At 23.8% G+C, this 20,475-nt stretch overlaps 7 protein-coding genes across 7 annotated transcripts; 4 read left to right on the top strand and 3 right to left on the bottom strand.

The window, feature by feature from the left end:
• Window positions 1-268: 268 nt before the first annotated feature.
• Window positions 269-1,294, bottom strand: PCHAS_1028200 (RNA-binding protein Nova-1, putative; the record flags this gene model as incomplete). The annotated part of the gene is made up of 1 exon (XM_733144.2): window positions 269-1,294. The coding sequence occupies one exon, from the start codon at window positions 1,292-1,294 to the stop codon at window positions 269-271; it is 1,026 nt and encodes a 341-aa protein (XP_738237.2).
• Window positions 1,295-2,653: 1,359 nt separating this feature from the next.
• On the bottom strand, window positions 2,654-3,260 carry PCHAS_1028300 (DNA-directed RNA polymerases I and III subunit RPAC2, putative; the record flags this gene model as incomplete). The annotated part of the gene is made up of 3 exons (XM_738906.1): window positions 2,654-2,754; window positions 2,843-2,950; window positions 3,179-3,260. 3 exons carry the CDS (start codon window positions 3,258-3,260, stop codon window positions 2,654-2,656), a joined length of 291 nt encoding a protein of 96 aa, XP_743999.1.
• Window positions 3,261-3,774: 514 nt separating this feature from the next.
• On the bottom strand, window positions 3,775-5,711 carry PCHAS_1028400 (conserved protein, unknown function; the record flags this gene model as incomplete). Its single annotated transcript, XM_738905.2, has 3 exons — window positions 3,775-3,915; window positions 4,058-4,163; window positions 4,294-5,711. The coding sequence occupies 3 exons, from the start codon at window positions 5,709-5,711 to the stop codon at window positions 3,775-3,777; spliced, it is 1,665 nt and encodes a 554-aa protein (XP_743998.2).
• Window positions 5,712-7,582: 1,871 nt separating this feature from the next.
• PCHAS_1028500 (uracil-DNA glycosylase, putative) lies at window positions 7,583-8,557 on the top strand (the record flags this gene model as incomplete). The annotated part of the gene is made up of 1 exon (XM_737536.1): window positions 7,583-8,557. The coding sequence occupies one exon, from the start codon at window positions 7,583-7,585 to the stop codon at window positions 8,555-8,557; it is 975 nt and encodes a 324-aa protein (XP_742629.1).
• Window positions 8,558-9,572: 1,015 nt separating this feature from the next.
• On the top strand, window positions 9,573-12,770 carry PCHAS_1028600 (ATP-dependent protease, putative; the record flags this gene model as incomplete). The annotated part of the gene is made up of 1 exon (XM_726498.2): window positions 9,573-12,770. One exon carries the CDS (start codon window positions 9,573-9,575, stop codon window positions 12,768-12,770), a length of 3,198 nt encoding a protein of 1,065 aa, XP_731591.2.
• A 1,008-nt stretch (window positions 12,771-13,778) lies between these two features.
• Window positions 13,779-14,474, top strand: PCHAS_1028700 (small nuclear ribonucleoprotein-associated protein B, putative; the record flags this gene model as incomplete). The annotated part of the gene is made up of 2 exons (XM_734304.2): window positions 13,779-13,949; window positions 14,067-14,474. The coding sequence occupies 2 exons, from the start codon at window positions 13,779-13,781 to the stop codon at window positions 14,472-14,474; spliced, it is 579 nt and encodes a 192-aa protein (XP_739397.2).
• A 2,019-nt stretch (window positions 14,475-16,493) lies between these two features.
• PCHAS_1028800 (ubiquitin carboxyl-terminal hydrolase, putative) lies at window positions 16,494-20,036 on the top strand (the record flags this gene model as incomplete). Its single annotated transcript, XM_740178.2, has 1 exon — window positions 16,494-20,036. One exon carries the CDS (start codon window positions 16,494-16,496, stop codon window positions 20,034-20,036), a length of 3,543 nt encoding a protein of 1,180 aa, XP_745271.2.
• Between the last annotated feature and the right edge of the window lie 439 nt (window positions 20,037-20,475).

The raw sequence follows: 20,475 nt of genomic DNA on the forward strand, positions 1-20,475 counted from the left end.
ATAATGTCCCTATCAGTTAACCACCTTTTTAATACATGTGAAAAGCATTTAACAATGTAAAACGAGTGTAATAGCAATATAAAATAAAAGATAATGGTGGCAAAAATATATGAACAAATGAAATATAAGCATGGGGGTTACTATATAGGAAAAAAATAAATGCTTTACTTTAAAAATATAAAACATTACATATTTTTATGTCAAATAAAACTAAAAACATAAGGAAGTAGTGTTGTACGTTTGTACCTCTTGTGTGTAAAAAAAAAATTCATGTATCAAATTTTATTTGCATATAAACTGATTCCAATCTTTGTAAGACTAAAACATGGGCAGCATGTACTGCTGCAACAGTTCCTATGATTCTTGTTTTTCGATCAGTAGTTCCAGGTATTAGTTCTCCTTTTCTACTTATTTTTATTTGGGCACCTGTACTGTTCATAATATTTGTAAGTCTAGCACCATTTTTACCGATAACGGATCCGATAAATTCATCGGGAATTTGTATAGATATTTCACATGGCAAATTAAATAAATCACGATTATTTCTGATTAAATAATTCATCGTATTTATGTCTACATATTGTTCATGTTGAAATAGTCCATACTGTTGTGACATTACATAGTTATTCATTGGTACATTATTGATAAAATTATGAGATATATTTCGAATTGCACTTCCATGATTATTGCTATTAGCATTTTCAATGTTTAATTCTTTATTATAAATAACATTTAATAAATCTTTTAAATTTGGATCTGTTTGAATTGAGGCAATAACTTTTGTTGTTGTATCGCGAACCGAATCAAACGAACCAACTATGGATATAATTCTTTCATTCAATCCATCTTCACGATTTGATATTTGTATTTTTGTTCCTGTATTATTTTGTAATTGTTTAATTTGATGTCCTCCCTTTCCAATGATAGCACTTACTGCTGATTTAGGAACTACAACTCGACATGTATATGTTTGTGTTTTATTTTCATTTTTATTAACATGCATATTATTTGGTATTGATATTTGTCTTATTTTATCTAAAATAATTATAATTACATTATTTATTTCTTCTTGTTTTCCACATATTACTAGAACCCTTTTTTGTGTGTTTGGGAAGTAGGAATTATTTGGTGACAGTTTTAAACTACAACCAGTTTTATTTTCAATACCTGATATGATGGATCCGTTTTTTCCTATAATTGATCCTGCTACTAAATTATTTATTAACATCTTTACAAAACACAATTGGCTAGTACCACATTTTATTGTTTGTTCTTCCTTTGTACCATCCCCCATTCTGTTGTTTTAAGTGCATGTGTGTATGCCAAAAATGATAGCAATAAATAAGATTGAATCAATTTTTTATGTCACCCTATTTTTTATTACTCTACAACCTCTGATAATTTACATTTCAGCTAATAGCCCGACAAAAATAAATAAATCATAACAATAAAGAAAGCATATACTTTTTTAGCGATATAAAATTTGCATAGTCATAGCGATGTTTTATGTAAGGAATATGAAAACGGCATGCACAAAACGAGCGTAATAATGCTTATACATATAGTGGAAACATAAATTGGGGCTATGAAAAAGAACAAAAGGCAGATTTTATTTATCCTCTATTTTGTTGCTTTATTTTCGCGTTTGAATTAAAATAAATAAATAAATAAATGGAAAATGCAAGAAGCGCAAAAAATGCAAGAAGCATAAATAATTGACAAAATAACGATGCTTATTTTGAGACTACAAAATGGGAGACTTGCAAAAAGGAACTCCCACATATGTATGCGCTTATGTATTTGTAAACTTGCATAAAAAATTTTACAGTTTCAAAAATTGATCAAATGTATGCAATAAAAAATAAGAAAGTAAAACAAAACCTGATATTTTTATCAACGGGTAGTTTTCACCAAATTTTGCAACTTAATAAAGAGTATTGCTTTGTAAAAAAATAAAAAAATTGTAAATTAGAACAAGCTAGCCATTGTAATAATTATACTACCTATATGCTTTATTTTTATTACTTTAAATTTAAATGATAATTAACATATTGAAATTTTTAGTAGCGTGTGTAATAATAAAAGTCGATTAAATAAGTCTTACATTTAAAACTTAATAATTAAGAGCTCTGATTCAATATGGGATTGTCTTGGTTTTAAAAGGTTGGAGAAAAGGTGGCACTTTAAGTGTAACATGTAATTATAGCAGTTCCATTTTATAAATATAATCACGGAATGAGGATATGAATATGTTCCCATACTTATGTTTGCATGTTGCAGGCGTGTAGAAGAATGTAAAAATAGTTTATTGCTAGTACAGCTTGGTGATTGAAAAGGTTTACATAGTGATAGCTATTCGTTTGGCTATTTATTTTAATGTGTTTAAAATTGGGGATATGTAATTATATATACATATTTATAATAAAATGGTGTTATCATAAAAGTTATCTGTTTAAAGGAAACAATTTTAAATTATAAAAACAAAAAAAATTATTTTATTTAAAAAAATATACTATACATATATAAATTTAATAAAAGTATTAAGTACAATATTTATAATATTTTAAACATTTTGTGTTGAATTTATTATTTTTAAAGCATATTTGTAAAATGTTAAACGAAAAAATAATAAATAAATTATGTAAAAATAAAACTAGGCATTTTCCAAGGCATCATTAAACTTGTCCAGCATGATGGTACATATGTTTGATAAATCGTCTAGTGAATCTTTCAGAATGTTTATAGCAGGCTCGCCTGTAGTTTTGTAAAAGCGTATTATTGGAATATAAAACTATTCAGTATGTATTAGGAAATAACTACGATATAAATACAATTTACAAACCTGTTGTCTGGATCCTTAGATTTATTTCTGCCTGTGTTGGATGCGGTACTGTGTAACCAGCAAATTCTATGCCCTCCTTTTGAAGTAAAATACAACGTAAGCAATTTCCTACATAAAACAAATTAATATTATGAAAAATGTTAATCAACAAAATATTCTATATAGGTACATAACCATGCTGTATACTCATAAGAGCAACGCAGCTAAGGATGAATATGTTATCGATATAGATAGAAAAGGGATTGACAAATAAATAAGCCGCATGGATAATGAATCATGATATGCAATACTATTTCTATTATTGTATTTACAACATTTTTTTAATTTTCAACATACCTAATGTATGATCTTCATTTTCAAAGCAAAATGTAGCATGAGTTATTGTTTTCAAATTCTGAAAATATGCCTTATCTTCCATTTTTTTTTTCGTTTTTTTTTTTTAAAAGTTTATAAAAATGTGATATAATATTCCTTTACAAAATAAAGAAATTTGCTAACAGAATTTAATTTAACAGTATTTCGATTTTTATGAATTAATTAAAAAAAAAAAAAAAAAAAAATGACTCTCCCTTTTTTTGGTACATAAATTTACGAATAAAACACAAAAACTGTTATTATATATTTCATCATGAATATATAAAACTCGAATTAAATTAAAACAAAATTAAAAAGGAAATATAAATAAATCAAATATATAAATATTAACAGTAGCAAAAATATATAATATAGACTAAATTCATGGATCAATGTAGTATTTATATATATGGCCCATGTTGTTATTTTATTTGTTCGTTCATTTGTTTATTTATATGGATATAAAATGTGTTTAAAAAAAAATAAAATTAATATCGTTAAATATGTTTATTTATTTATTTAAAACAAAATGCACAATTTATAACATTTCAATAGTATATTCTTAGATCTGAATTTTTTTAATTTTTTTCACGGTATTTATTGTATAACTCTATTTTTTTAATATCAACTCCCTTTAAACTTATAAATATGTCTTGAAACTTTTTTTTCAGATGAGTAAAAGATCCAACTAAAGAATCTCGTACTAATTGATCTATAGACTGTTAAATTGTAAAAAAAAAAAAATGGAAAATATGTAAAAAAAATGTACTAGCTTAAAAAATGAAAAGGAAAATATTGTAGTGAAACCTTTTTTTATTTTTAGTATAAAATTGGTTGTTATATTTTTCGAAAATTTCTAACCACAAATCCTTTTTGATATTTGCAAAAGAAAATAGTTGCATAAATAATATCTCGTTCGTCTGGTGAGTTTGTTCTTATTATGGATTTGATATGCTCCCCGGTTGACCTAAAAAAGGAAAATAATCACAACAAAAATGTTATATATATTATGTACATTGTGGTTTCCACCTATGGGAACCTATTTATGATGCATAAAGGAGTTTCCCTGATTAAGGATGCGTTTTTTTGTGTTTTACTTTTTCGTTATGAAGTACAAATGGATGTCTGACATATCCATGTAGGTAGGGACAAAATTTGCTGATTTGTCAAATAGTATGTCCTTTTTTGTCAAATAAAATGAGTTCCATAAAAAATCTACGGAATAACTTTTTTTGTTTAACGTAATTGCAAATCTTAATCCCGTTCGCATAATAAATAAATATGCTGGGTAAAAAATAAATAACCCTAAAATGTGTGTTTTAGGATCGATATATGAAAAAAAAATATTATATATATCAGAAGAAGATAAATAAATTTGAATAAATTCATTAACGTTTGTTAAATGTTTTAAAATTTGTTTTGCTATATTATCATTAATTGTTACTGGACCTTTTACATTTATTGATGTAACAAAGGTTTTTTTATTATTAACATAAATATTTTTTGAAACTTTTACTTTTATAAAATAACCTATCATATATGATTTTAATAATAAGTTATTTCCATTATGAATAGATTCTTTTCTAAATTTATTATTCGATCCTATATGTTTTGATAAAAACCATTCGATAAGTGTAAAACCATCTGAATGTAAATTTTTTTTTTTTTTACCAACATCGATATCTAAAGAGTTTAATTCCTTTACTTTTATAATATCACCATCTTGCATATCTCCCAAAATAATAACCGGATTATGTGCTTCTCCTAATTCTAATACCGTATTTATAATTTCATTTACTTTATTTGTGTCTATATTTTTTTCAAACAATTCAGTATTCATGTTTTCAAATATAACCTGCGAATTATTATTATCATCTTCCATATCCAAAACATTATTTTCATATATATACTTTTCTTCTATTTCCTGAGTATTTATTTTATTATATTTTATGGTACCATATTCTAAGACGTCTAAACCGTACATGTTTTTTATATTATGAATAAACAATCCTTTATCATTATTATTTTTAAATGTAAAACTACATAAACAAAATTTTTTTTGATTTGTATATTCTTCATTTACTCTTAAAAATATATCTATTGTATCAATCGAACTTTCAATTACTTCAATATCCTTGATTAGTATGTCTTTTATAATATTACCTTTTTCAGTAATAACTACAATTTTACATTGTGGTTCATTTTTTAATTCCAGCATTAATGAATATATTTTGTTATTTATTTTGTGGTTTACCCAATAAATGCAATTTCTTAATAGACATTTACTTGGAATATATCTTTTCACTCGATTTTTTGTTTTTAATAATTCAATGTTGCTTTTATTTATATAATTTTTTAACACCATACTCCCACTTATTTCACTTTTTAGTTTTTTTTTTTTTTCTATACTACTTTTATCGCTTGATAATTTTGTATTATAGCTAGTTTGATTTGTTTTACTGCTTCTCTCCGACGAAATCGAAGATATGTAAACTGAGGAAGGCGAATTTCCCATTATGTTGTCTTTTTTGTTCTATATTTACCTCTATCTTTATTAGTTCATACATACCAGATTGCTTTGTCGCATTATAAAAAATGGAATAATTGGAGTGACCCAAATAAATTATTAAAAAAAATTTTAACAAAAGTTGATACAAAAATTATGACCAGTTAATGCAAAACATGCATGTACATATAAACGTGCGTACACACATAATAATTATGCTAATATACGTATTTAGACAATTTTTTGCGTATTATTATTTTGTTCCACCAAAAAGACATATATAATTAAATTTTTTTAATATAATTTTAATAAAAATAGCAAGAAAAATTGATAAAATATATTGGGTGCACGATTAAATATGAACGTTGTTTTTGTTTGCCTCCATAAATACAGTTGTTACATTTTATTTATGACTGTTCAGAAAAAAAAATTGTTAATTAAATTTAGAAGACAATATGTTAATATAATTTAGGAAACTATAAATTTAAAAATATTATTTCCAATTTTTAAACATTTTAAAGTACTTAAAAATAGTGAGTAAAAAAAATATTCAATTATAAGAGTTATATTCGCATCGTAGAAAATTGTCACTGTGTGCAAAATTTACATTTACTGCAAAAGTTGTAAAACAATGTTAATATATATATTTTAAAATAATTCCTTACAAATTTAATAATATTTAATAAAAGTATGGGAAGATTAGAAAGTGAGTTCTTTCAAATATGGTGCTATCTATACTATTCAAACATTTGGTGGCAAAATGTGATAACATACATTTTAAGTTCATAAATTATATCTAATTAAAAATATTAAGCTTAGTTAAACAATGTTAACCTTTGAAAATATAACATTTTAGTATTTCATTGAAATATTGTGAAAAGATAATCTAAAAGCATGTACATATCTTTAAATTGGTACTAACCATTTTGTATTAAAGAATATAAGAAGTTTATTATGAGAAAATAATCCAGTGAAACTAAATTAAAGACAAAATATAATAATATAAATATTTCCATTACTTTGTTTATACATATCATATATGTATCCCTGTATGTTTGTCTTGTTGATTATCATGTTATCTTAATTTCTTTGTATTGTATTATTATATAATATATGACCTCGTTTTCAATAGGTAAAAGAAAAATTATTTTTTATTTATCTCTCCTGATAAATGTAAAAAACTTGAATAATAAAAGAATATATTTCTTAAAATTCTCTTTTAATTAAATAAACAATTATTATATTTTTAAAAATTTGTTTATATTCTTATTTATACATTATCATTTTCCATATCGCAATACATTTTGTTATGATATATAAATTGTGTCGCAAGCGATTTATATAAACATTTTGTAACTCTCGCATATTTTTAATTTACACACAGTTAAGAATGGCATTTAAATAAAAAAATAAAATAAAAAGAAAGAATAATTTAACAAAATAAAGTATAAATAATTTAAAATAAAAAGCCACAAAATATGAATGCTTAAAACATAAGAGATTTGTGATAAGGAATATTTTTTTATTAATTTTTTTTATTATATGAATTAAAAAATATAATGTGTAAAGGTAAAATATAATGGGCATATAAAATAATTCTTTTTTCTCATTTTAAAATTTGGCTTTATTTTTTTAGTTACACATACAATATATTTCACTTGCCTTTTCACTTGCCTTTTCATTCCCTTTTTTTGTTATACATATATTGCACACCATTTTAATAGTTCGACAATTTTTTTGTAAGAATAATGCTGTCTAATGGGTTACTTCACTATTTTAAAAAAAGTTTAAATTCTTTATTTTGTCAAAATAAAAAATTATAAAAAAAATAATTTGTTTGTTTTATATCTTATAAATGCTTTGATATATGGTCACACAAAATGAACAAACTAAAAGTCCAAAAAACGATTGACCAGTTTTTTGCTATCAAACCTAAAAAAAGTGTAAGCGCAAATATCGAAGTTATGACAAGCGCATCCTCAGATTCATTGGTTAGTAGTTGTATTGAAGAAATCGAAAAAACACAAAATAATTTGAAAAAAAGAAAGATTAACAATGATAATGATATAATAAAAAAAGAATTACGTTTAAGCAAAGATGAGGAAATCATAGATATAAGCAATGTAGGAATCGAACCAGGAATGATTAACAAAAAAATAATGCAAAAAGAATTAGCTGACTATAATTATATAGAAGAAATAAAAAGCTTAATGCATACAGAATGGTATGAACATTTAGAAGGTGAATTAAAAAAAAATTATTTTAAAAATATGTATTTAAGAATAAAAGATGAAAGAAAAAAAAAAGTGATATACCCCCCTGAGAATTTAGTATTTACAGCTTTTTTGAAAACCCCATTATCAAAAATAAAAGTAGTTATAGTTGGACAAGATCCTTATCATCAAAAAGGACAAGCCATGGGATTATGTTTTTCAGTCCCTGTTGGTATTAAAATACCACCAAGCTTAAAAAATATTTTAAAAGAAATTAAACAAAAAAGTGATCATGGAGATTTAACTAGTTGGACAGAACAAGGAGTATTCTTATTAAATACGTCTTTAACTGTTGAAGAAAATAAACCAGCTTCCCATAAAAATTATGGTTGGGAAACATTTACAGATAAAGTTATTGATATAATTAATGAAAAAAAAAAACAAATTGTTTTTATGTTATGGGGTAATTTTGCTATAAAGAAATGTGCAAAAATCGATACAAAAAAACATTTTATTTTAAAATCAGGACATCCATCACCATTAAGTATAAAACATTTTGTTAATTGTGATCATTTTAATAAATGTAATAATTTTTTAATTAAAAATAATATGTCTCCAATTAAATGGGAATTACCACAATAATTTCATAATAAAATAATAAAAAAAAAATCAAGAATATACTAAAATTGGAATAACATATTTTTAAACACCATAATAATTATCCTCCCATTTTGTGTGTTATACTTGCCGTCTATAACTAGCGAAAAAACACACACAATTTAATATTTTTTTTTTTTTTTTTTTTTTAATTTTTTATTATATAATTTATTTTATTAATTTTGAAATAGTATTTAATTTTTGTATAATACAAAACTTTATTTTATTTGTTTTTTAATTATTTTCCTATTTCGCATACTATCAGGAATGACATCATTTTCCAATTTTCGAACGAAAAATATGAAAAAATATGAAAAAAATGAAATGTTATACACGATTTAGTAAGCATAACACACGCCTGATAATTAATTTATAATTGAAAAAACGATGCAACAAATTTTCCACCATTTTTGTTGTTACTATTACGACTGTACTTATCACCTATATTGTGCCTAGTGCCCTCAAAATAATTTATATTTTTAAATCCAATTTAAAAGTATGAAAATAAATAAAATTTGAAAAATATTCTATAAATAATTATTAATTAATTTAAAAAATATTAACAAAAAAAATATTTAATAAATTTTAATATGCATATGTACATTTTTGATGGGCAAAAAATGTAGGAGTATGTTACTTTTTCATAATATTCCCAGAGTATGTTACTTTTACATAATATTCCCTGAGTATGTTACTTTTACATAATATTCCCAGAGTATGTTACTTTTTCATAATATTCCCAGAGTATGTTTTGCTTGCTTGTTTGTTAAAATAGGGTTTGATTATTTTATTATAAATTTTTTTGTATATTTCTCCCCTCCATTAGTGTATTAAAAATTTAGTCACTTCCCAGGAGGAAGGAAAGCATATCGAACGAGGCATAGCATTGCATATATCTACATATCTACATATATATATGGTACTCGCTTTGCTTGAATACTTATAAGAACTGAGAAAGCAAACTATGGCTATTGAGAGTTTCGCTTAGCATTTGGCCGCTATGGTGGGTTGTTTGAAAATTATTAGATATAAGGAGCGACGGTTATTTATTAAATGTAGTCATCTATTTTATCGAAGTTCAAAAACAGTTTATGAAAAAAATGAAATAAAACCAGTAGATAACATTTTATGTTTTTCACTTTTAAACAAACCACTTTTTCCTGGTCTTTCATATGTCCTTAATGCTGATAAAAGTTTTATACAAATTTTAGAAAATTATAAAAAAAAAAATATATATGTAGGTCTCTTTTTTAACAAAAAATCAGAGAATGATATAGCATATGACTTTCTAACTGATCAAGAATTAAACACAAATTTTTTTTTAAAAAACGACGAAAAAGCGAATGTGCCAATTTTGAACGATAAAAATAAAATTATAAGAAAGGATATCGATTATATAACAAGTTTTAGCGACATTTATGAGTATGGCTCGATTGGGTTAGTTAAAAAAATATTGATCAATGAAAGTTTAAACAGTGTAGACAAGGGTGGTACTGACGTTGACAATAGTACGTCTTCCCACAGTTCACTCAGTCAGTCCAATCAAAATAGTGAAGTGCAAAATGGCACACATTCCCCACGCTCTGATCAGGTACAGCATCGTGTGTGCCAAATAGTTATTGACGTATTGGAACGAGCAAAAATAAACAAGTGGGTCGGAAAGGATGTTGGAGAGGTTGCCATAGTAAACAGATATGATGAAGATACTTTGAGAATTGGCGAGAATGGAAAATTATTTAAAAAAATAAAAGCATATCAACTTGAAATTGTTGAAAAAATAAAAGAAATAATAAAAATAAATAATAGTTATGAATATAATATATTATTAAAATATTATAATACTAAGAATGTAAATAATTTAATTAATTTTGTAGGAAATATAACAATAGGAAAAAATAGAAATATACAAAAAATGCTTGAAGAAAATAATATAGAAGAACGATTAAAAAATTGTATAGACTTATTAAATGAGGATATATATATGTTTAAAATGAAAAAAGAAATAAAAATAAATTTAGAAAATAAATTTGTAAAGGAAAAAAAAGAATTACTAATTACAGAACAGATTAATTTGTTAAAAAAAAAAATAGGACATGAAAAAACAGAACATGAAAAAAATTATGAAACATTTATTAATAAATATAATAACTTGATAAAAAACAAGTTAGATCAAAATATTTCTACACACATTTTAAATGAAATTACAAAATTTAAATTTTATAATGAAAATAGTAATGATTATTCATCGGCATATCAATATATAACAACAATTTTAGACATCCCATATAATAAATATGCCAGCTTAAATAATGATTTAACTACATGTGAAATGATTTTAAAAAACTCTCATTATGGTTTAGAGAGTGTTAAAAAATATATATATGAATATTTAAGTATATATATAATAAATAAAAATAAAAAAATAAAGCCCAAAATTTTATTGCTTGTTGGGTATCCAGGGACAGGCAAAACGTCTATATGTAAAGCCATTAGTAAATGTTTAAATATACCATACTATATAATAAATATGAATAATATTAATAATATGAACGATTTGATAGGACATCGAAAAACGTATGTAAATAGTTATGAAGGTAAAATAATAAATGCATTGATAAATACAAAAGTTATGAATCCCTTAATTATATTAGACGAATTTGATAAAGTTGAAAAATTTTATAATAATAATAATGTTTATAATACATTTCTAAATATATTTGATCAAAATCAAAATAAAATATTTAAAGATCAATATATTAACTTTCCTATTGATATATCAAATGTATTTTTTATATGTACAGCTAACTCGATTGATAATATTCCTGATATGCTTTTAGATCGAATGAATATAATAAATGTATATCCATATACAAATATGGATAAAATATATATATATAAAAATTATTTAAAAAAAAAATTACAATTAGAGACTAACATTTCAGATCTTTATATTCATATATCCGATCAAATGTTATTATATATTATTCATAATTATACGAAAGAAAATGGGATTAGACAATTCTATTCGATAATATATGAAATTTACAAAAGAAGAGCATACATGTTATTACGTGGTGAAACATCTTGTGTTAATTTGGTTGAAAGAAGGAACGAAATGATAGATGATTCTTTTTCTATTTCAAATCACGCTAAGCACAATATAAAAAATTATATAATAACAGATTTTATAAATATCGATAATGGTAGATATATAAAACAAGGGAATGCCTCCTATTTTTCAAAACCAGGTATGACAAAATCACTTGCCTTTACAAACAATGGTGGATATATCATAACGATCGAAGTTTCTAGTTTATCTAGCACCTCATTAAAAAATTCAGACCCTAATTTAAATTCATCACTAAATTTAAACGCTCAAGAAGAAATGCCCTATCAAAGAAGTGCAAATAATTTAGTTTCGCTAAACACCTTGTTAAAAAACGAATGTGATTATGCAAGTAGTGATCATGCTGGGGACACTAAAGATGGTGTATGTTTAGATAATTTGATTAGCATAAATGAGCATGACCCTTTTATTTATGAACAAGCAAGGAATCCATGTCAATCAACATTACAAACCAAGTATAAAAATGACTTCTCAAATACATTGCACCCTCCACAAGTAGAACATTGTGATGTGGTGAATTCGGAAGATAATGCCCGACATAATAATGGTAATAATAGCAAAAGAAATGTTGAGAATAGACAAACAAGAGATAGCTATAATTGTAATATTGTAATTACTGGAAATGTTGGGAAAATAATGCAAGAAAGTATAATTATAGCGAATACTTATTCGATTAATATACTAAATCGTATATTTCCAAATTTTCAAAGTGAATATTTACATATAAATTTAAGTGAATGTGATTTAAAAAAAGATGGACCTAGTGCTGGTATTAATTTTGTAACATCAATTTTGTCTTATTATTTAAAAATCCCTGTTGATAATAATTTATGTATGACCGGGGAATTAACATTAAACGGGCATATATTAAGAATTGGAGGATTAGTAGAAAAAATAATTACAGCAAAAAATTCGGGAATACAAACTTTAATTATACCCAAAGACAATTATCATGAATATTTATTAATTCCTAAAGAAATAAAAGACGGTCTTCATATTTTATATGCCCACCATTATTCTCAAATTTTTAATTACCTTTTCGCACCGAAGATATGCTACAAAGCAACATAAAGAAAATGTAAAAAACATGCATGATAAATATGCACACTTATTTATATTCATACCAATTTGTAGTACGAATTTCTTTATTCATTCATTGATTTATTCTTTTTATGTTTTACTAATCATGAAAATTGTGATATAATTTCCTCTTTAGAGAGGGATATATATACAACATTTTTTAAAATTATTTGTCAAAAAACTTTTAAATAATATTATATTTGTAAATATTTAGTTTTTGTTCTTTATTAATATATAAGGAGAGTAATTAATTCCTATATTTTGTTGAAAAGCTAGCCAATATAAAATTTATGGCTTGCTTGTGCATATTTTTTTCAATCTATTTTTTTGGGGTAATTAAAATATAGCATATGCTAAAATAAGATTATATATAATAACAAAATGAATAAATTGCATATTTTTAGCATTGATTTATTATGAAATAAACGACTACTATTTTATTTAACATTTGTGTCCCTAACTTCCCGCTTTACAATCATTTTTTTTTTTTTTAATTTCCTTAACAATTCATTTCTACATATGCATACTAATATAATAGCATACAAAACATAGTTGTATAATAAAAAAAAAAAAAAAAATTAATCAAAAATATTTTATAATTTTTTTTCATTATTTTTTTTATAGTATATATATCAGTTTGAAGTGTAATTGAATTCTCCAAATAGTGAAATAAAATAAAATATAGTCTTATAATTTTGGTAGAATGAATTTAAAAAAGTGATAAGAAAAGGAAAAAAAAACAAATAACATAATATATATATTTATAAACATATAAAATAAATGAAGGAGAAAGATTTAAGAGAGATTAAACAATATTAATGCGAGAAAACAAAAACAGTAAAAATTAATCCGTTCGTTTTCTTCATTACTTGTTTTAAGATTACCTTTGAAATATATGTATGGTCAGAAATTTAAAGGAAAAAGTCAGAATAAAAAAAAAAATAAAAAAAAAATAGCTAGCCAAAAATAGATATAATATATACATACAAGGAAAAAAAAATGGGAAAAAACTATCGATTAGAATCATGGCTACAATATAGAGTAAGAGTAACAATAAGTGATACAAGATATTATGTTGGGACTTTTCTTTCATATGATAGGCATATGAATATAGTTTTAGTTGACGCAGAAGAGTTTAGGAGAGTAAAATGTAAAGAAAACAACTCTAAGGTAAAAAAAAAAAAATTTAAACACAATATGTATTTATATATTTTTATTGTACAATAGTTAATTGACAAACTTATTCATTTGTGTGTATTTTTTTTTATTATTTTATTTACATTTTAGGAAATAAAAAGAGTGGTTGGTCTTATATTAATAAGAGGGGATAATATAGTTTCATTCACAGCAGAACGTGCACCAGTTAATAAAAAAACGACAAGTAATATAACAAATAAAGGTATTGCTACTGGTCGAGGTATATCCTTAAATAATTATGTACCTATGCAAAATAATATGGCTCCTAATATGCCAACAGGTGTAGGTCTAAACATGGGTACATCAAAAAATTTAACACCAACAGTAAATCCTGGTTTTAGACCACCAAATATTCCAATGAATAATAGACCCCTTATGCCCATGGGTATGCAAATGAATCCCAACTTAGGACCTCCAAATAGTGCACGAGGATTACCACCTCAAATCCCTACCCAATTACCATTCCCACCTAATGCTAAACCACCAACAGAGCAATAGGATATGCTGAAATCGATGGCTATACATAACTAAATGTGTATCACATATAGAACGTTCCTATAGGATATATATGTATACCTTTGCAAAATAAGTAAAGAAAAAAAGGAATGAGAATGGTAACCATGTAATAATTTTTTTTTAAATGCTGGGGTATTTTTGCTTGAAATATAAATATATAAAGAAAAGTTTGAATTTTTAAAATAGACGATAATAAAATGAAGAATAGTTATTAATATGTTTATATGTTTTCAAAATTAAGAAATGTTTTATTTACTACTTCAATAGTTTCTACAAGACATTCTCAAAAAGTATATACAAGCAATCATACCCATGTATATATAAACGGGTGAATTATATAATTTGCCCTCTATTTTATTGTACTACTATTTTTTTTTTTTTTTTGACATACACACAATATATTTTATTTTTATAAATTTTGTATCTCCTTAATACATTTATCTTAATTTATGCCATAATTAAAAATATGTTATAAGCCTTCATATTTTTAAACTTTAAAACATTGAAAAATAATTATGCATACTTGCCTTTTTTATGAACGGGTCAGAATATACAAAAAAGAAAATGATAAAAAATAACGATGAAAAAATATAGCATTTGCTATTTTTGTTGTTATATTAAAAGTTTTAGACATTTATTTTTCGTTCTACCAGGTTATAATAATTTCTCTTATTTGTTTTTCGATTTTTAACCATCATTTTATAATTTAATCAGTTAAGAATGTAAAAAAAAAAAAAAAAATACAGGTAGCCATTTATATAGCTAAAGAAAATATAAATTTTGAAAAAAAAACATTTAAGGGGTTGAATTAATACAAGAGAGGGTAAAAAAAAACCTAATATGTTTTGTTAAAAAGGGTATAGAAAAAAAGAATAATGACAGTTGTTGTTTTATTTTCTGCCTTATGATCAGTTGTTATATATTATTTGTTTATGTATTTACATATAATAATAAAAAATGATCAAACAGCGGAAAAAATAAATAATAAATAGGCACATATAGGTGACAAATAATAAAAGGGAATTAATATATTTTTGTAAATATATAACAAAAAAACATATTTATATATTACAATAATAATGATAATAAATAGTAAAGAGAAATGTAGAAGAGAAAAAATTATGTATGTCAATTTAAAAGGTTTTAAAAATAAATAAAAATAAAATAAGGAAAAAAAAAAAAAAAATTTATAATACAACGCACATGCGCTTTTAAAAAATTCCAAAAGCCATAGCAAAAAAAATAATAAAAAAATAAAAAAAAAGGAAAAGAAAAACGAAAGAAAGCAAATAATTCAATATATTTATAATTTTTTTCTATTGTTATTAATTTAATTTTTGTTTTTTTTAGTATATAACAAGAAGAAAAAAAAAATAGTGTGGTTTAATTTGTCAAATAAATTATAAATCACAAAAAGTACGATCGATTTATGACCTTTATACAAAACTCTATAATATTTATTACACAAGTATGTGTATATAGTTTGATATTTCTATATTTAGATTAACCAATTGAAGGAAGAAACTTAAAAAGCGAATCGTTTTACTTCCATCAATTGTACATAAATACGTCGCATAAGATCGGAAGAAAAGATCACAAGCTCAATATCTTTACTATTTTGTTATTCATTTTGCCTGTACTTGCTTCAAAAAAAGCAAAGGAGGAAGGAAAAAAGTGGAAACAAAATGGTCTTTGTTTTGTTGTCACTGTAGAGGAAAAATAAAATATCAGTTATTTACTTTTTCTCACTACATCATTATTTACAATTCATTTTAATCGACCATATCAATATATAAATGAATTCGTATACGAAATATTAGCAAGCTTGCTTATTATTTATTTAACCATTTTTCAGTATTTTTTTAAAACTACTAATGATACAAACATAGTTGGAAAAGTAGTATATCCCAAATAGAAGAAGAAGAAGACGAAGACCCAAGGGGAAAGGTATAGTGTACGAGATAAATTAAAAAAAAAAAAATATATAGATAGATAGAAAAAATGATAAATGCTCGAAAGGGACAAATACATGTATCTATTGTTAATAAATATGTTGATTTTTATGAAGAAAATAATGGAGATTCTATGGAAAGAAATGGATCAAATATAAAAAAAAATGGTGATGGTAAAACTTATGAAAATAAAATTGATAAATATATGAAAAAAAAAAAAAAAAAAAAAAAAGATAAAAGCTTAAATAAAAGCCATTTTTTAAACGAAAAAAAAATTAAAAAAGATTATAAAAAAAATGATATTATAAATTCAGAAGAGAAAGAAAATAATGATGATATAAATAGTAGTGCTAGTTGGAGTACTAACAATAGTGCTTGTCTTATCAAAGAGGATTTAAATACAAGTGATTACAATAAAATGGCATCAATAAAATTAAAAAAAAACAAAAAAAAACTAAAAAAAACTAAACAGCTTTTACTAAATAATAGTGACAACATCGGATGTAGTGATAAAGGAAAGGGGAAAAAAGTTTGTAAAGCTAAATATAAAGATGGAACACAATTATTTCTATATTTAATTAAAAAATATCCAAAAATTTTACTTAGTCGAAGAAGTTTATCTTATTATTACAAGCTTGTCAGTAGATATAACAAACGGGTTTTAGATAGAAAAAAATATAAAAATGAAAAAATAAAATTACGAAACTTATTATATAAAATAAATTTAATGAAGACAACAAAAAGGGAACATCCCATTGACGAAACAGAAGACCCCACTACAAAAACAATTTTAGACAAGCTAGTTGCTCGAAATAAACTTATTAGTACAAGTAGGGGTAAGCAAAAAATAAAGAAAAGAAGGGCAGAAAAAGAATTCAAAAATGATGTCATAAAAAATGATAAAGATAACAATATGTATGATGATTTTATTTCTAATGTGGATGAAAAACAAATGAGAACTGACAGCAGTTCAGAGGAATATATGGAAGATAAACTTAGAAAATATAAAACTGATCAAAAAAAAATAAAAAAAACTATAAAAAAAGTTGAAAAAAAAAACATAATGAATATTAAGAGGAATAAGAATGGGGAAACCATTCTCCCTGTGAAGTGCAGTAAAATTGATGAGGCACAAAGCAGGGATGTCAAACATATGGATGAAGATGGTAATGAAGTAATTAAAAAAAATAAAGAATCATTTCACATTCGCACAGATGGATATAGTAATAGTAACAATTATATGTATAGCGAAAGGAACTACAAATTAAATGATGATAGTCGAATTGAAAAAAGAGATGATGCCTTAGATAGCATATTTAATTATAAAACTTTTGAAAGTAGAGAGGAAAATTATTATAACGAAAATGATGAAGACAATGTTAGAGACCAATATATTGCAAGATTGGAAGAAAAACAAATGAATACGAAAAATAAAAAAAGTATTAAAACAAAAAAAAATAATCATAATACCGATAGTGAAAGTAAAAAAAGTAAGAAAACGCATAAGAATAGGGATGAATATATGCTCAAAAAAGAAAAAAAAAAGAAGAAGAAAAAAAAAAAACATATAGTAGAAAATGAAACTGAAGAATGGGAAAAGGAAGACAGCTCGATAAACAGCCAAAACGAAAGTGATGATATAAATACAAAAGAATATTTAATATTAAAAGAAATAAAAATGAAACAAGATAGTCAAAAAATTCGATTAAATTTAGATGCTTCATGTTTTGCATCTAAAGGAGCAGGATTATATAACTATGGTCAAAATATTTGTTTTTTTAATAGTATAATTCAAACAATTGTAAGAATCCCATATATATGTAAAGATTTATTAAACAGATTACATTCCTTAAATTGTGAAAAAAAAAAAAAAAAAGAATTTTGTTTTTATTGTATATTTGAACATTTTGGATATAATATTATATCTAAAAAAAATGTAATCAAAAATAGTCTAATACCTTATATAAAAAAATATATTTGTAATAGTTATAATATAGGGTATCAAGAAGATGTTCATGAGTATTTAAGATATTTTTTATGTTCACTAGAAAAATCATCATTTTTCTCATCAGTCTATATACAAAAGATGTTTACAGGAGTAACTAAAAATGTTACTATATGTATGAATTGTAATAATGTATCTTTAAAATATGAACAATATTATGAGTTATCATTAGATATTAGTTCAGTTAATAATTTAGAAGAAGCTTTAAAAAATTTTCTATCCAATGAGATGCTAATAGGTGATAATGGCTATTATTGTGAAAAATGCCGAAAAAAAAAAAAAGCTACAAAACAATGTGTTATAAATAAATTACCAAGAGTCTTAACTATACAAATAAAAAGATTTTTTATGAACTCAAAATTTAATATTGTTAAAAATCGAAAACATATATCATATCCTTTATGTTTAGATATGAAATATTATGTGAATAATTATTACTTGTTTAAAAATAGTATCAATGATGATGTTATACATTTATATGAAAAAATGATGTCTAACAATCAGGGAAATAAAAACAATAAAAATAGTGGTCAGCACCAGACAGATCAACAATTTTATAATGAGGGCAAGTCGAACATTGGGCAAAACCCTTCTATTAATCATGATAAATTAAAACAAGAAAACGACAACAGTGTGAAGAATGAGATTAGCAAAAATGAGTTTTCAAATTTTGAGAAGACCGAAAATAATAATGACAACACTTCACAGGAATATAAAAAATACGATAATAAAGATTTAAACGTTTTAAGAGAAATAGAAAATATATTTATACAATTAAAAAATGAAATATACATCAAGTTACAAAATAGACATCCACCAATATCTAGCTTAAAAAATTTAGTAATAGAAAAAAGAAAAGAAATTAAAAAGGAATTAAATAAAATAAAATATTTCAAATTTTATAAAGGTGCTATATTAAAAATTTCTAAAGATATCAATACATTATATTATTGTATTAAAAATAGTGCCGAAAAAAATAAAAAAATAAACTTAAAAACATTGGTATTTAAATATAGGGTGGATTATTACGAGCGTAAACATAAAGAAAGAGAAAACAATCAAGAGGAAATAAATTTTTTAAATAAAAAAAATAACAGCAATTCTAACGATTTTTCAAATACAAATAATAATGAGAAAAACAATTTTTTTGAAAATAACAGAAATTCGAAAAATGAAAATAAAGGGGAAACAAATTTAAATAATAATAAATTATATCAAAATAATAATCATTTTTATTATGAATTAACTGGGCTTATTAAACATATTGGATCAGGAACAGATTATGGTCATTATATTGCTCTTACAAAATCGAATAATAATATTTACTTACAATGTGATGATAATAATATTTCTTATGTTAATAAAAAGGATATTTTAAATTGTGCAAAAAATGCATATGTTTTTGTTTATACATGTAGCCATCCACAGTTTATCGATTTTTATAATGCATATGTGGATGTTCTTGAAAAAAAAAAGTTTGATATAAATCTTCCAGTTTTTGAAAAAAGGGTTGAATTTAGAGAAAGAATAACAATGCCAAAGAAAAAATTCATAAGTAGATCCCTTTGTTATGCTATACGAGGTTAAGTAAAAAAAAAAAGTTGAAATAAAATGACTAGCCATTTGAAAAATATTTTTTTTTTATTAACAAAACAGCTATTTTTTGTGTGCAATTGTAAAAAAAAAAATATCAGAATTTGATTATAGCTAGATAGGACAGGTAAAAACGCTTCAAATTGATTGCATAATTTTGCATTTTTATATTCATATATACTTTGGAAGCGTATTAAATTGTAGAAGCAAAGATATAAATATGTATAATCATATAATCTCCCAAATGATGTTATATGCTATTGCTTTATAATAATAATTAAATTAGAAGCCCACTAAATGGGGGCACATAATGTATGTACATAAGTTGTATACTATTTTAAAGGCTTTATATTGAGCATATAAGCTCCTTTTTTTCACACCCTAAATAAGTCGTTTTTTACGCATATGTGTGTATAGAAATCTTTATCTCTTT

The sequence above is a fragment of the Plasmodium chabaudi genome (genome assembly GCF_900002335.3).
Source record: "Plasmodium chabaudi chabaudi strain AS genome assembly, chromosome: 10".
Lineage (NCBI taxonomy): Eukaryota > Apicomplexa > Aconoidasida > Haemosporida > Plasmodiidae > Plasmodium > Plasmodium chabaudi.